Source organism: Chinchilla lanigera, unplaced genomic scaffold (assembly GCF_000276665.1).
Source record: "Chinchilla lanigera isolate Chin_1 unplaced genomic scaffold, ChiLan1.0 scaffold00135, whole genome shotgun sequence".
In the NCBI taxonomy this organism is placed as follows: Eukaryota; Metazoa; Chordata; class Mammalia; order Rodentia; family Chinchillidae; genus Chinchilla; species Chinchilla lanigera.
Genome location: NW_004955536.1, coordinates 226,596 through 240,622, shown reverse-complemented (window position 1 = coordinate 240,622; position 14,027 = coordinate 226,596). Strand labels below are relative to the sequence as shown.

At 42.6% G+C, this 14,027-nt stretch overlaps 1 protein-coding gene across 1 annotated transcript in view; it reads left to right on the top strand.

Annotated features, from left to right (window-relative positions):
* Window positions 1–10,787: 10,787 nt before the first annotated feature.
* Window positions 10,788–14,027, top strand: part of Chrnb3 (cholinergic receptor, nicotinic, beta 3 (neuronal)) — a 39,955-nt gene continuing 36,715 nt past the window's right edge. Inside the window, exon 1 of the mRNA XM_013507722.1 lies at window positions 10,788–10,887. Within this exon, the coding sequence (XP_013363176.1) occupies window positions 10,788–10,887 (100 nt within the window). The remainder of the gene's footprint in view (window positions 10,888–14,027) is intronic.

Below are 14,027 nucleotides of genomic sequence, written 5' to 3'. Positions count from 1 at the left end.
CTGGCTGCCATGTTGTCTTCAAGGTCTGAGATTCTATCTTCAGCTTCATTCAAGCGGTTTTTGTAGCTTTCAGTGGCAGCTTTGTTTTCCTGGAAGTAGTCCTGTGAGGGGAATTTATAGTGATGAACTCTCACATCAGGAAAACAGAACAAACTCAAATAAACAATCTAATACTGAACCTCAAACTTCTAGAAAAAGAAGAACAAATCAACACAAAGCTCATATGAGAGAGGAAATTATGAAGATAAGAACAGAAATTAATACAATTGAGACCAAGAAAACAATACAAAGAATCAATGGACAGAAGCGTTCTTTCTTTGAAAGATTAAATAAACCCCTAGCCAACTTCATCATAAAGAGGGAAGAAAAGATTCAGATTCAAGCAATTAAGAATAAATCCTGTGGAAATCCAGAAGATTATTAAAACCTTGAAGATCTTGTATTCTAATAAGATGGAAAATGCAGAAGAAATGGAAAGATTGCTAGACACATATAAGTTGCCAACTCAATCAAGAAGTTATAAAAGTTCTGAATAACCTGATATGTCACTAAAATTGAAAATGTAATTAAAACTTCCTAACAAATAAAGCCCATATCCTGATGGATTCACTGTTGAATTCTTCAAGATATTTAGAGAATTAATGCTGCTAATGCTGAAACTCTTTAAAGAAATTGAAAGGGAAGCAATACTTCCAAAATCGATCCTGGAAGCAAATATTATCCTGATGCCAAAACCAGAGGATGCAATCAAAAAAGAAAACTACAGGCCAATCTCCCTAACAAACACAGATGCAAAAATACTCAACAAGGTATTGGCAAACAGAATGCAACAAATCATCAAGAATATTATACACCACAACCAAGTGGGATTCTTCCCAGAGATACAGGGATGGTTCAACATACACAAATCAATAAATGTAACACACCATATTAATAGAGCCAAAGATGTAAACCATATGATCATCTCAATAGGTATAGGAAAAGCTTTTGCCAAAGTCCAATGTTCATTCATGGTAAAAACCCTACAGAATATCAGAATAGATGGTCAGATCAATGGTTATGGGATGAGGCTGTGGTATGGGAACTGAAATCAGGAAATCTGGGTGTTGGAGAGATCCCATATCTTCTCCTGGTTGTGGCTGCATCAGTGTGTAGTTACATAAAAGTTAATTGAATTCTACTTTTAATATTTGTACACTATTCTCAGTGTGTATTATACTTACACAATAATAATTTTGGAAAACACAGATAATCTTCTGCCTCTGAATCCCAAATAAGAGAGAATGTCTCTAAGATCTCCTTGTCTCCAAATATGTGGCACTGGTTACTGCATGTGGCCATGAGTCACACATCTAAGGGTGTTCTGTGCATGGGCACCCCCTGGAGGACAAAGAGATCCACATCTCTCAGGATTTTGTATCCCATCCCACAAGAGTGAAGAAAATTGGCCAAATTAATGGGTCAAGAACATGACTGAATGAAACTGGAATTCCCATGCAGAAACAGAAATTCTCATGCAAGCTGATAGCTGGCTTCACAAGCAGGATGAAATTCCCTGAAGGTGGAGAACCACCATCTTATTCATTGGTTTATTCTTTGAGCCTTTTGCACTGTGACTTTCATGAACAGAGTAGAAAATCAGAACAAAAGGATACGTGGGTGAGTGGATGGATAGGTTGATGGATAATGAAACTCCATGTTCTCAGCAAAGTAAACTTCAATGACTCTTCAATGCATCTTTTCTTTGGGGCAAGTCCTTCTTAGTGTTTCAGGATTTGAACAAGCTCCCTGCATTCTCCCTTCCCATTCTATTGTGTCTTTGGTGAGATATAATTATATCTAAATGGTGTGTTTCCTGGTGTTCTTTCTTGGTGTAATACATCCTGTTCTCATGGTTTGTGTCCTGTGGTGAAGTTTTCCAGTGATAAGAGTTGGCTTAAATTCTCATATTTTCTTTTCTTGGGAATTGGCAACATTAACAATTAAATTTAGTTTAAACTACACAAATTATGGTATATGGGTATTGGGATTTCTCACCAAAGTCTTAATATAATGATCAAACTCCCAAGCGTTTCAACTTAAGTGTGAAATTTTCTTGGGAATCAGCCACTGTCAGTTAGGATGGGTCAGTGCAGGGCTTGCTGTCTTACCTGGGTTGATAGGGGCTCAGCCTGGACTTTGATGAATCATGTATCCCAAGGCTGCTGCATTAGGGCTCTACAGCCTGTCAGATTGAAATACTGCAGGTGTTGTCAGGCCACAGGCTGAGAAAGGAAGGTCTCTGAGAGCCTTCTCTTGGTTACTCCTTACAACATCTAGAATATTCTTCCTGCTTGTCCCTATCCCCTTCTTTTATTCAGAAAACTGAACCCTTGCTGTCTGTTAGCTTGGAACACAAATTGCTCAGTCTCAGCAGTATCGATATCTGAGTCCAGTTGAGAACGGATGTTTCTCTGCTGTGGGGCTCTGCAGAGCTAGCTGAGAAGCAGGTGGCTGGACTGATGAGACATGTTGGACTGATGAGACATGAGGACCAACACCCCAAATCCAGGAACCTAGCTGCCACTCTGCTCCATACACTCCCATGCTCCCCTGCTGATAACAGTGGGGAAGGGGAGTAAAACATTAACTCCACAACTCCTTTATTGTAGAGGATGGGGTGGAGGCAGAGGCTATGGGATATTAGAAGAGAAGGTAACAAAATGCAAATTTTATGGCAGTATTGTAATGTTTAGGAGGCAAACCACAGAATACTCATACAATTGGAAAGTGGCTGAGGTTGAGGACTCTGTCTAAAGAGGACTCTGAAACTAAAATGAATAGCTACAGCATCTCCTTCTACAGTCTGATGTGGTAATAAGGAAACCTTGGAGTTCCTTAATTTTTTTGTATTCTAGTTCTTGGGAGTTACCACACACCCACAGTGGGCACTGCAGCCACATCCAGCAGCCACACACAGGCTTGAAGGGTGCTTTCTGTGCAGTCATCATGCATGAATGGTAGCATCTCAGCTGTTACCTCACATCCTGTGGCTCAGTCTGCCAGAATGACAGTGTGGTGATTATGGGTATCATTTGACACCAAATCCTTTCTGCTTTTAAAGCAGCCTTCCTAGTTCCTTAGCTACAGAGGCAGCCACAGGACCTGGGCTGGGCCCATTCTAACTCCTAACCGCTGGCCACAGAGAACAGCCACCAGAATTCTTTTCCCTCACTTTTCAAAGTTGGGAGAGTCCACGTTATATGAAAAAATATAGGTACATTCAGTAGCAAACAAACAAACACACAAACACTAAAGCCAAGGAAGAAAACTTTCATGTCAGAACTACATTCAAATGACAGCTATTCAGATAAAACAAAATACTCAGAAAATTCTCAGCAATGGCAAAACAAAACAAAAAAAAAAACAACACTTTGCACTGCCCTGCTATTATTATTATTGCTTCTTATTTTTCCTTTCCACAAGGTACACTTGTTCTGACATTTAGGGAAATCATAGACGTGATTTAAGATGCATCCACAAACATACTCCAACTTCCACTGTTAAAACCTGATGGTAAGTTTAGTTTATTCTGGATTTTAGCAAAAGAAAGAAGACAGCTCATCATGTGCATAAGGTGATTGTTCTCTAAGATGGAAAGCTGAATAAGAGCAAATGAGAAATGTGGACAGACAAGGGGGCTGGATGAAACAGAAAAGGGAGGAGAGGGAGATACAGAGGCAGATGAGAGAAATCTCATCAAAATAAAAATCAAGATTTCTGGTACAAACTGCATTTATCTCGTCCCCTTCACTAAGTTCCTATTAAAATCCATTTACATCAAAGTATGCAACACTGTGAAATTTTGCATGAGATTCATATATGTTTCTTAGAAAAATTCAAGGAACAAGAATTTGAAAAGAAAAAATTTTATTATATCCTGTTGTTAGGAACATTCCAAAAATAAGACACTAGCTATTTAAGGGTTAAGGGCTTTAAAAAACTTAAGTCATGTCTCCAAGATAAATGCAACTATTATGTATTGTAGATATATACTACCAAAACCCTCCTTTAATTACACATATGTATTTAGTCATGTAGTTTAAAAGCTCCATACTCTAAGATGGCCACTATTAAAACACAACACAGCTCAACACAACAACCTCAGAAAAAGTTGTTGGAAGGGATGTAGAGAAATAGAAACTGTTGTATGCTATTGGTAGAGATATAAAAGGGTATACTTATTATGGAAAACAGTATGGTGATTCCTTAGAAAATTAAAAATGGAATTATCATATGATATGATGCAGCAATTCCACTTCTCAGTATAGAAAAGAATCAATAGCAGAGACTCAAAGTGACATCTGTGTAGCCATATTTAGAGCAATGTTATTTACAATAGCCAAAAGGTAGAAGCAATCCATGTTTCCATTGAAGGATAACAACACACACAAAAAAATATGACCATACCTACAATAGAATGGCATATAACCTTAAAAAGAAAGGAGATCTTGATCCATGGTACTACATGGATGGAACTTGAGGACACAAGCAGTCACAAAAACAAAAGGAATGCATGATTCTGCTTATGTTAGGTACCCAGAAGGCTCAAATTCATAGACTCACAAAGTAAATATTTTCTAGGCCTGGGAAAAGGGAAGATAAGAAATCATTGTTGAATGAGAATAGAGTTTTCATTCTGCAACATGAATAGTGTTCTAGAGGTGGATGGTGGCGAGGGTTGACAACAATATAAAAATTTAAAACCCTCCCTTCATGTATTTATGAAGCCCAGAGTTATGGAGCCAGCCATGAGCTGGAGCCTCCAAGATTGAGCCTTTCCTTCTGCTGATTTGGTGATATCAGGTATTTTGTTAAAGTGACAGAAAGCTGATTAACACACAAGCTAACCAGGAGATTCTGTAGACCTCTAGTCTGAAAACCACTGCACCTGGATAACAGAAGTGGGACAGTTGGAAGGGTCGTGTTCTGAGATTCAGGATATGATCTGAAGACAGAGAGAACATGAACTGGTGGCAGACGGTGTAGCATGAGCAATTTGAGGAATCAACACGGAATGGCTGAATGGGCACTTGTTGAATAAATGCATGAATGCTCTGTTCTTTTACTTTCTTTATTCTCAAGTCAGAGAAAAAAGGCATCTGTGTCGGTTACTTTTCTCTCATTGCTGAGACAAAATACCTGACACTCAAAATTAAGGAAGGAAAGGTTTATTTAGCTCACACTTTGTGGAGGTTTCAGTCCATACTCGATTGGCTCCAAGGCAAAGTGGCACATGGCAGGGGGCAACTGTTCATGGCAAGGGTGGAAAACAGCAAAAGCAACAAGTGCAAGAAGGGAAGAGCAGAAGAGAGCAAGCCTCTTTCTCTCCCTTATATTGTATGCAGGCTAGTGGCCCCAGGGCGGGTGTAACACTCACACATATAATACCAGCATTGGACCATGAATCAATCATAAACACTAGAAGCCCTTCCCATGACTGCATGAAGCTTTGCGGGGACATCTAGACACAAACCATAGCAGCATCCTTTCTCAAAGCCTCAGGCTGGAGCAGAGGAACATTCTAGGATGGTTGCTGTGTAATCTTTAGAAACCCAGTGCTAGCAGGTTTTACTCGAATATGTGCTGAAAGGGCAGGCATTGAACAGCTGAAGGGGCAGGCATTGAAGCAGCTGAAAGGGCAGGCATTGAAGCAGCAGGTGTATGGTGGAATCATAAATCTGGCTTCTGACAGGCCTAATGAAATCAGGCACAAAATGCACACCTACACACAGCCCTGAGAGCTCTGAGCATGCTCCTGCTTTGCTTTTGCCCTGCACGAGGGAAGTGTGGTCCCTGGACAGTTTTCCTAGCGCAGGGTTTCCTGCTTCCAAACTGGGTCAGTCCTAGGCCCCCCAGGAAGGCGGGCCACCTCATCTGGACACGGCTTACAGACTACTCCGGCCCAAAGTTCTCAGGGTCCCTGTTGGTGGGGAGGAGCAGCGTTAAAACCTGCACCCGAGAGCCCCACACCACTCCGAACACCGCGTCTCCACGCGCGATCAGGCGCAGCCGGGTCTGAAAAGCTCCCTGAGGGGCTGAGTGCACAGAAGTTACTCGTCCAGGCCACACAGCCATGAAGGAACAAAAGCAGGATTGCCGACTCTGGCGTTCATCCTCCAATTTGCCCGCCTCCCCCACCCGCCACCAGCCCGATAGTCAGGGCGCAGCCCTGGTTCCGGCCTCCGAAGCCAGACGTGGGCTCCCGCCCTGTTGCTGCGCGTCTTCCCGGGCTTTCTGCCAGACTCGAACCATCCGCAGATCCGCAGGGCCTGGCTCCGCTGGGCGGGCGCGGGAGGCCAGAGGAGCCCGGGCAGGCGACCCCCTGGCGGTGAGGAGTCGGCTGTGGTGGAAGGCGCGCTGAGGGCTGCAGAACGCGCTCCCGCAGCAGGGGGCGCCAGAGCCCGCGGCACCTGCAGGGAGGAGGAAGCGGAGCGCTCCGCGGCGCTCACCGAGGACCGCGGCGCCCACATCCTCCGGCCTTTGGGTTTCAGACGGCTTAACATGGACGTGGTCCTCCGCACGAACCTTCAGGCCAGAGGGCGAAAGGCGACCGAGGGCAGTGAGGAGTCCAGGCTCCCACACCGCGAACCCAGGAGGCCTCGGTCCGCCTGTGACACCAGGCCGCAGGCAGCTGAGGAGGGGCTCGCCCAGAGCCCAGGTGGCCAGAGGAGCAAGATGAGGCCGGCTGGGGCGGGGTGGGGAAGGCTGAGGGAGGCCGTGGTGGCGGGGAGCAGGGCCAGCAGGCGAGGGTGCAGGACCTTGCCGCGTGCCAGCTTCTGTCCCTGTCCACTGCGTGCTGGGAACGGTAACGTCAGGGTCCAGTGCAGCGCAGACAGGACGGCAGTCCTGGCCTGACTTTGCCGGCTCTGGGTCTGCTGGCTTAGAAAGTGGGATGAGGGTGACGCTGTGGGTCAGCTTTTTGCAGCAAAAAGGCAGCTCTCTAAGACTTCTTTTCTATGCTCCTTGATCTTTAACCATTTCTCATAGGTCTTCGCTTCTAGACCCTGGGGGGCTCTTTTGGCTGCCTACTGACCTTACTTACCCCTCAGTTGCCTCAAACAAACAGGGGATGCCTGGCCACTCTGCTGCCCTGCATGACTTTCTTAGGGTGATCAAAATATTCTCAGTGTCTCATAGTGTGATCTACCTAATCAAGAAAAGTAATCAAACAGATACCTCTGTGGGATTTAGTTTTTCTATCTTTGCTAAATTTTTTGTAGGAAAAAAATCAGAAAGATACATTTTGTCCCAGTTCACACAAATGAGATTGCTAAGCCAATCTGTCTGGTTAGGATGGGCTGGTCCCAGACTTTCAAGGCTGCTCTGGATCTGATTCTATCATGCACAGTAGTGACAGCAATTGCTGGGAGCACACAGGTTATTGTTGCTCAGCTGCCACGCTGGCACTCTTTTCTGTGTGTTATCTGAAAATCTGAGAAGTGTGTCTCCCATGCCGATAAGATGTTGGAATTGTTGGAACTGTGCAGTCCCCACTAGAGACCTCTACCAGGCCAACATCCATTTGTTCATCAATACCCTGGTTCGTGGTTACCCAGCCAGCTCAATCACTCAGCTGTGCTACTCTACCATCCAATTACCCCTTTGTCACATAGAAGTTGTGAAGTAATAGCGACGTTTCTCCTCTTCTCAACATCAGTACCAAGATGTTCTCTGATCCAGTGGTGTCAAGTTTCATATTCTGGACAGTGACAGCTCTACTGAAGGACAGAAGCTCACGTAGGAACTATGAACTATTCACTGTGTGTGCACATGGGTGCCTGCACACTTACCCTTCTGTGTTAGAAGGAAGTAAACCACAATCTGTGAGGTGGCCGATTAGGATAACAGTTAATAAGTGTTCTTAAAATGCAGTGCCTGGTCCACAATTAAGCACAAGTTTTAATCAGGTCTGAATGGGTCAGCCAAAAGTATACCTGTTTTCCCTCACATCTGTGCATGGATGTCGTGGCCTGGAAGGCTCAGGGGATGTGGTGAAGACCTGGTGTCACTCATGAGAATGAAGCCCAGGTGAGAAGTAGACGTCATTGACAGTCAGGGCCACTAGGAAAAGCTCCAGGGTGTCATGGGGGCAGAGGTTATAAAGTATTATTTTTCCCTTTATATAGATCTTCAACCATCAGAACTACAGATGTTCAAAAGTTGCAGGCTTTGTCCCTTTTCTATCACCCTCGTTCTGTCTTTGAGCGAGAAGACTAATAAGTCAGGAGTTAGGACCCAGGGGTGTGTCTCAGACCTGCAGCACCTGACAGCTGGCTGGAGTTCGCTCAAGTGCACTATGAGGATCACGGAGCTCAGCAAGGCAGTGTGAGCTTACCTCTTCCACCTCTCTCTGCCCAGGGTTGGGAGCTTACTGTACTGGGCTCATTCAGACTGCAAACCACGGAGTTTTCTGTTGGTTAAAAAGGAAGAAACTCTCTTTCTACAGCAGATATCATGATGCAAACTGATATTATGCTGGTGCCTTTTCTCCTCAGCGTCACTCAATCAGGTAAGACAAATTGAGCTCAATTAAACTGGAGTTGCAGAATTATTTAAGCAGAGGAGGCAAAACTAGACTGTGGATCATGTTAGAATGGCAAAAGGTCAAACACAGTTATATCTGAATAACCTTTCAAATGGGACTCAAATGGCTACTTGTATGAAATCTGTGTATTGTTAAAAAATCATTTTTGTGGATTCTGTAAGTTTTATATTTTGGTCATTTTTTGTGTCTTACTCTTTTTTAATCATTATGAGCTTGATAGGAAGAAATAAAAGCAGAGAAGATGTTATGGAGTGCACTGTTTTTTATTCAGAGGATTTTCCAAATATTAGATATAGAAATTAACTACATCAACACTTTTATATCACATTTGCTAATAATTACTATGTCCATGTACAGATATTTGATTTTATCCAATATATTCTATAGACATATATAAATATTTCAATAAATGTGTATATCACAGTTAAATAAAAATATATCAAATGTTTATGAGTATGCATGCATTGTATGACTGCTCTCCAATTGGCAATAGTGGAATTATTGATAAAGAAAGAGGACAAATAAAAAGTGAGAGAGAAAGCAGAAAGGGAGGGCAAGACAAAAAAGACAGAGACTAAAGAGAGAAGTATAGGAGAAAGGGAAAGAGGAAGAAATTATTGAAAAGGTTAGGACACCATGGTTATATGCACCTGCTGGTTTCTGGGGGTTTGGGGGTCCTTTTACTTCTTATGTAACTTAAGAACAGAAAAACTGTTCTCATGGAACCTAAAGCCATGTAAAGCTAGGAGCTAGATGGTAAGAAGTGTTGTTCTGTAAACAATTTGTATTTATTTCTCAGTAGTGTTTTTACCACATCCATTTATTACAAGTTTCAAATGGGGAGGCTGAAGCACTGACATAGATTTACCCACATCCAGAAATAAACTGTGGACCGTGAGGCACTTCTGAACATTACCCTCATGTCAAAAACAACCTTTCTTACAGCAGAGACTCTGCAAAACAGTCATTTCTAAGTGCAGAGGGCATCAAACACACATCCAAATATCAGTAGTTTTGTCTGAAAAGTCTTAAATACAGTCTGTTAACCAGAAAAACAAGAATCAACATTTGTATGTTTTAGCATACTATTAATATTGGATGTTTTTCTGCCTTCTTTCGTCAGGATATTCTTTTTATTATGAACGAATTGATACTTTTCCCAGGAAAAGCCTGTCTAGGCTGAGTGAGGGTAATCAGCATAAGTGCTCTAGGCTCACATCATTTTATGGTTTGTGTCTGCATGTCCCCCTAAATCCTCATGTAGTCATGGAGGGGGGCTTCTAGGGTTTGTGATTGATCCATGACCCAATGCTGGGGTTATGGGTGTGAGTGCTACACCTGCCCTGGGGTGGGTAGTTTACATACAATGTAAGGGAGGGAAAGAGGCTGCTTGCTGCCATTCTTCCCTTTTGTACTTGTTGCCTTTCCTATCTTCTGCCCCCATGAACATTTGCCCTCTGCCATGTGCTACTCTGCCTTGGAGCCAGCCAAGTATGGACTGAAACCTCCACAAACTGTGAGCTAAGTAAACTTTTCTTTCCTGAATTTTGGGCATCAGGTATTTTGTCTCAGCAGTGAGAGAAAAGTACCCAAGACAATCATCCTCCATGCACAGTGAGGGTCCTTAAGGGAATGGGAACTGGAGGAGAGCCTGGGACTTGCTCCCCACTGTTTGGGGATGTATTCTGAGGTATATGTGTCTCTCGTGGAACTGTGATAGCTTTAATAAGCTACAGTAAATCTCACCTGCATGACTGTATCTAGACCCACTAGAGTACACCTTTCCTAAGTCACTTAACCTTGCTACTCATTGATCTTTTAATTGCACAAAACTACTTTTTCATATAATGAGGGCAACCTTTTTATTTTTATATTTCAGGCTTTAGTAAAAAGGAATAATTGTGTATGACTACGTGACATCTCTGATCTTGCTAATTCATATGTTGAGGGTTTGTGTCTATTCCCAGAAAATAGAATTGTAACTTATTCATGATAATGTCCACTTATTCATTTAGTAAAAGTCTAGTGAGCATAGAGAGAAACCTTTGTGGGCTCAGAAGGAATCCCACACCTGGTGACTCATGATGTTCACAGCATTCACTACCCTGATCCCTTCATCAAGGTGAATGACACTATCCAGAGTGGTTTGGACCCTGGCAAGATTTCTGATTTTATTAAGTTTGACACTAATAACCTGGATATGGTGACTGGAGGTGCCAACTTGGGAAAGATTGGTGTGATCACCAACAGGGAGAGACATCCTGGCTCTTTTGATGTGGTTCATGTGAAAGATACCAGTGGTAACAGCTTTGCCACCTGGATTTCCAACATTTTCTGTTATTAACAAAGACAACAAACCATGGATTTATTTTTGCTGGGGCAGGGGTATCAATCTCACCATTGCTGAAGAGAGATAAGAGGCTGGCGGCCAGCAAACCAGTGGATGAAATAGTCTCTAGGTGATATGAGGAGGAAAGTCATCTGTACTCAAATAATACAGTATGATGACATGCAAAAAAGTCATTATAATAACCTGTCATGCTATGAGAATTCATTAAACATTTACTATTTGATTTCACCCTGTGGGCTGGCTGCACATATTCATGGAAGAAGCCACTATGTTTGTATCATGATTTTTTGAATGGAATGTAAAACCAAAACATACCAAGAACAAAAAAAAAAGTCACACAATCATCCTTGCTGAGGTTTGAAATTCCTTAGTCATTTCTGTTCTCTCCTGGCTGAAGATAAGCAATGATATCTTCCATAAAATCATAAATAATCGTGGGTAGTTTCATTTATTGTCTTATCAATTATTTACATCTAGGTGTGAATTTGTCAAAATTTTGCTTGCAAGTAGATGTTGATCTGGGAGTGAGAAGAGAGCCAAGGGTCTGAGAGCCTGATGAAAAGCAAATTGATCAAGAAGGAAGAGCCCAGAAGGTTAAATCCTAGGTTCCACAGGAAAACTTCCGTATTGAGCTGGCAGTGAGCACTCATGTAAACCCCTCCCAATTGCACTCACTGAGGTGAATAGCACTCTAATCTCCCCACAGGAGTGGCTCTTCTAACCCCTTGATTTTGGCAGCTACCTACCTTCATCTCTGCTGGATAAATAGCAGCCCTGCATGAAGAGCTCTCCCATGAATGGCAGTCTTGAATATAGGCCCTCCTTTGTATCTTCAAGTGTCAGGCATTAGTGGCCACACTTTGTAGCTGTGCCATGAACTTCAAGACCTTCAACACAGGACAAGTGAGCTGCTGGAGGTCTTAGCAATCACCCCACCCAATTTTTATTGGGAAAGGTCAGATGTCTTGCTTAAAATCATGAATCTTGGAAATAGGAACAGAACTCATTTCTCTAAGTCTAGTGTCTCTGAATGTTAAATAAATATTTGTTTGTTTCCTGTTGTAACATGTAACAAGTTTGGTGAGGAACTCTGTGTCCTGATCTGAACCAAGAGCAGCATGCTTCCATGGAGCCTGAGCTCTGTGGGCAGGAAATAAATAGCCTGGGCAGAGCAGAACACCCTGTCTCCCTGTGGCTCACAGTGCTCTCTGGCCCTTTCCAGTCCTCTCTCTTCTTGCTCTCTGCACTTGGATCTGACTGTCTGGGCCCAAAGGAAATATTTTGACTAAGAAAAATAGACAAAGATTAAGCAAGGAGAAGAGGAAGAGGAGAGGAAAGGGAAGAACATGGATTGAGGTGAGCAACAAAATTCTTGCTTTGCTAGAGATGGTAAAGAGCTCCTTTAGGCAGCAAACACCCTTGCTGGATGAAATGTGCATTTTGGACAGTGTTGTGTGGAGCAGGACTCAAAACAAGCGATGTAGGGAGACCATGTTTAACTTGAAGCCGGAATGTGCCCTCCTAGTGGTTGACCCCCACATAAATGACTCCAGAATGGTGCCCCACTAAAGAGACCCCGAGCAGAGCCCTGTGCACCAGATGGCAGCTACAGCAAGAGCACAATTGAGTGGGCTAAAAGCCCACAACACCACCACTGAGTACTTTCCTAAGACCAAACAAATGTAACTGCAACTTGGTTTTAAAAATCTTCCATGCAGTATACTGTTGTAAAAATAATGCTTTTATAACAAAATACCTGAAGCAATCAACAGGTAAAGAGGATCACAGTTTTGGAGTTTGCAGTCCATGGCCAATTGACTTTATTGCTTTGAGGTCCCCAGCAAGGCAGCACATCATGGGAGGAGTGCCTGACAGAGCAAAGTGACTTCCTTCACAAGCCAGGGGGCAAGCAGGAAGAAGCACAGCCAGGGTCCCACAGTTCCTTTTGTGCACATGCTGGACTTCCTGCCAGGTTCTGCTTCTTGAAGATTCTATTTCCTCCCAGTAGCATCACATTTTGAGGACCAAGCCTTTAGCACATGTGTCTTGGGGGAGCACTCAAGTCCCAAACAACAGCAAAGTGTTTTGAAAAACACAATGTTAGCAAGAAAACAGCAATAAAAAGAATATGTGTAAATAGACTTGAGTTTTTGGAAGAAGTTTTGTATAGTAAGAAACCACAGCAGAGGTAACAGTTTCACTCAGACTGGAAACAATTTTGTTTTTTTGGTTTTTCTCCGGTACCGGGAACCGAACTCATGACCTTGTGCTTGCCAGGCAGGCGCTTTTGCTGCTGAGCTAAATCCCCAGCCCCTGGAAACAATTTTGGATGGGTGGAAAGATGACTGAGGTAGTACTCAGAAGACCATACCCAGCACTGAGTACAGTGACCCTGGGGAAGTCATGTACCCCGAATGCTGCAGTGCCTTTACTTGTAAAATGAGAGGCTCAGATGGCATTGGAGGTCCTTTCCCACTTGTCTTGGCCTCTGATCATTTCACTTTTCTTTCCTCCTTCATTGATGTTGAACATGGGAGCTCCCAACTTCCTAAAGGGATCATCCCTGCCCCTCAAGGCTCTTGCCTCTAAGAGAACTTAGCTCTTCGTTTGTCAGTGGATCACCGAGATGAGCCTTAGAACGTTGGTTTTGTCCAACTGATTTATTATGTATTTATTTTTATTTTAAAGACAATAAAAATGATAAAAGTGATACAGAAATTCATAAAAAGATGACTGGCAGTTAACAATGGTTGTTACATTGCATGTTGTTATCTTCAAAGTAGTAGCTCAGATTATAAGATATAGGCATGCAAAATTGATCAAACAATATAAGCACTAACTTCTCTTTTCAATGAACTAATAGAAATTAGTAGTACAATTAGTAGTACAATTATCTTAGCTACATTGTGTTATATATATATATATATATATATATATATATATATATGTATGTATATATATTCCTTTCCCATTTTTCTCATTTCCCCATCCCAGTTGTTTTTTCTTTTTGAACAGTTTCTTTCCCTTTCACAATATCTATTATACCTTTTTGATCTTATTTACTCTTTCAGTTTCTTGATCTAGGACACA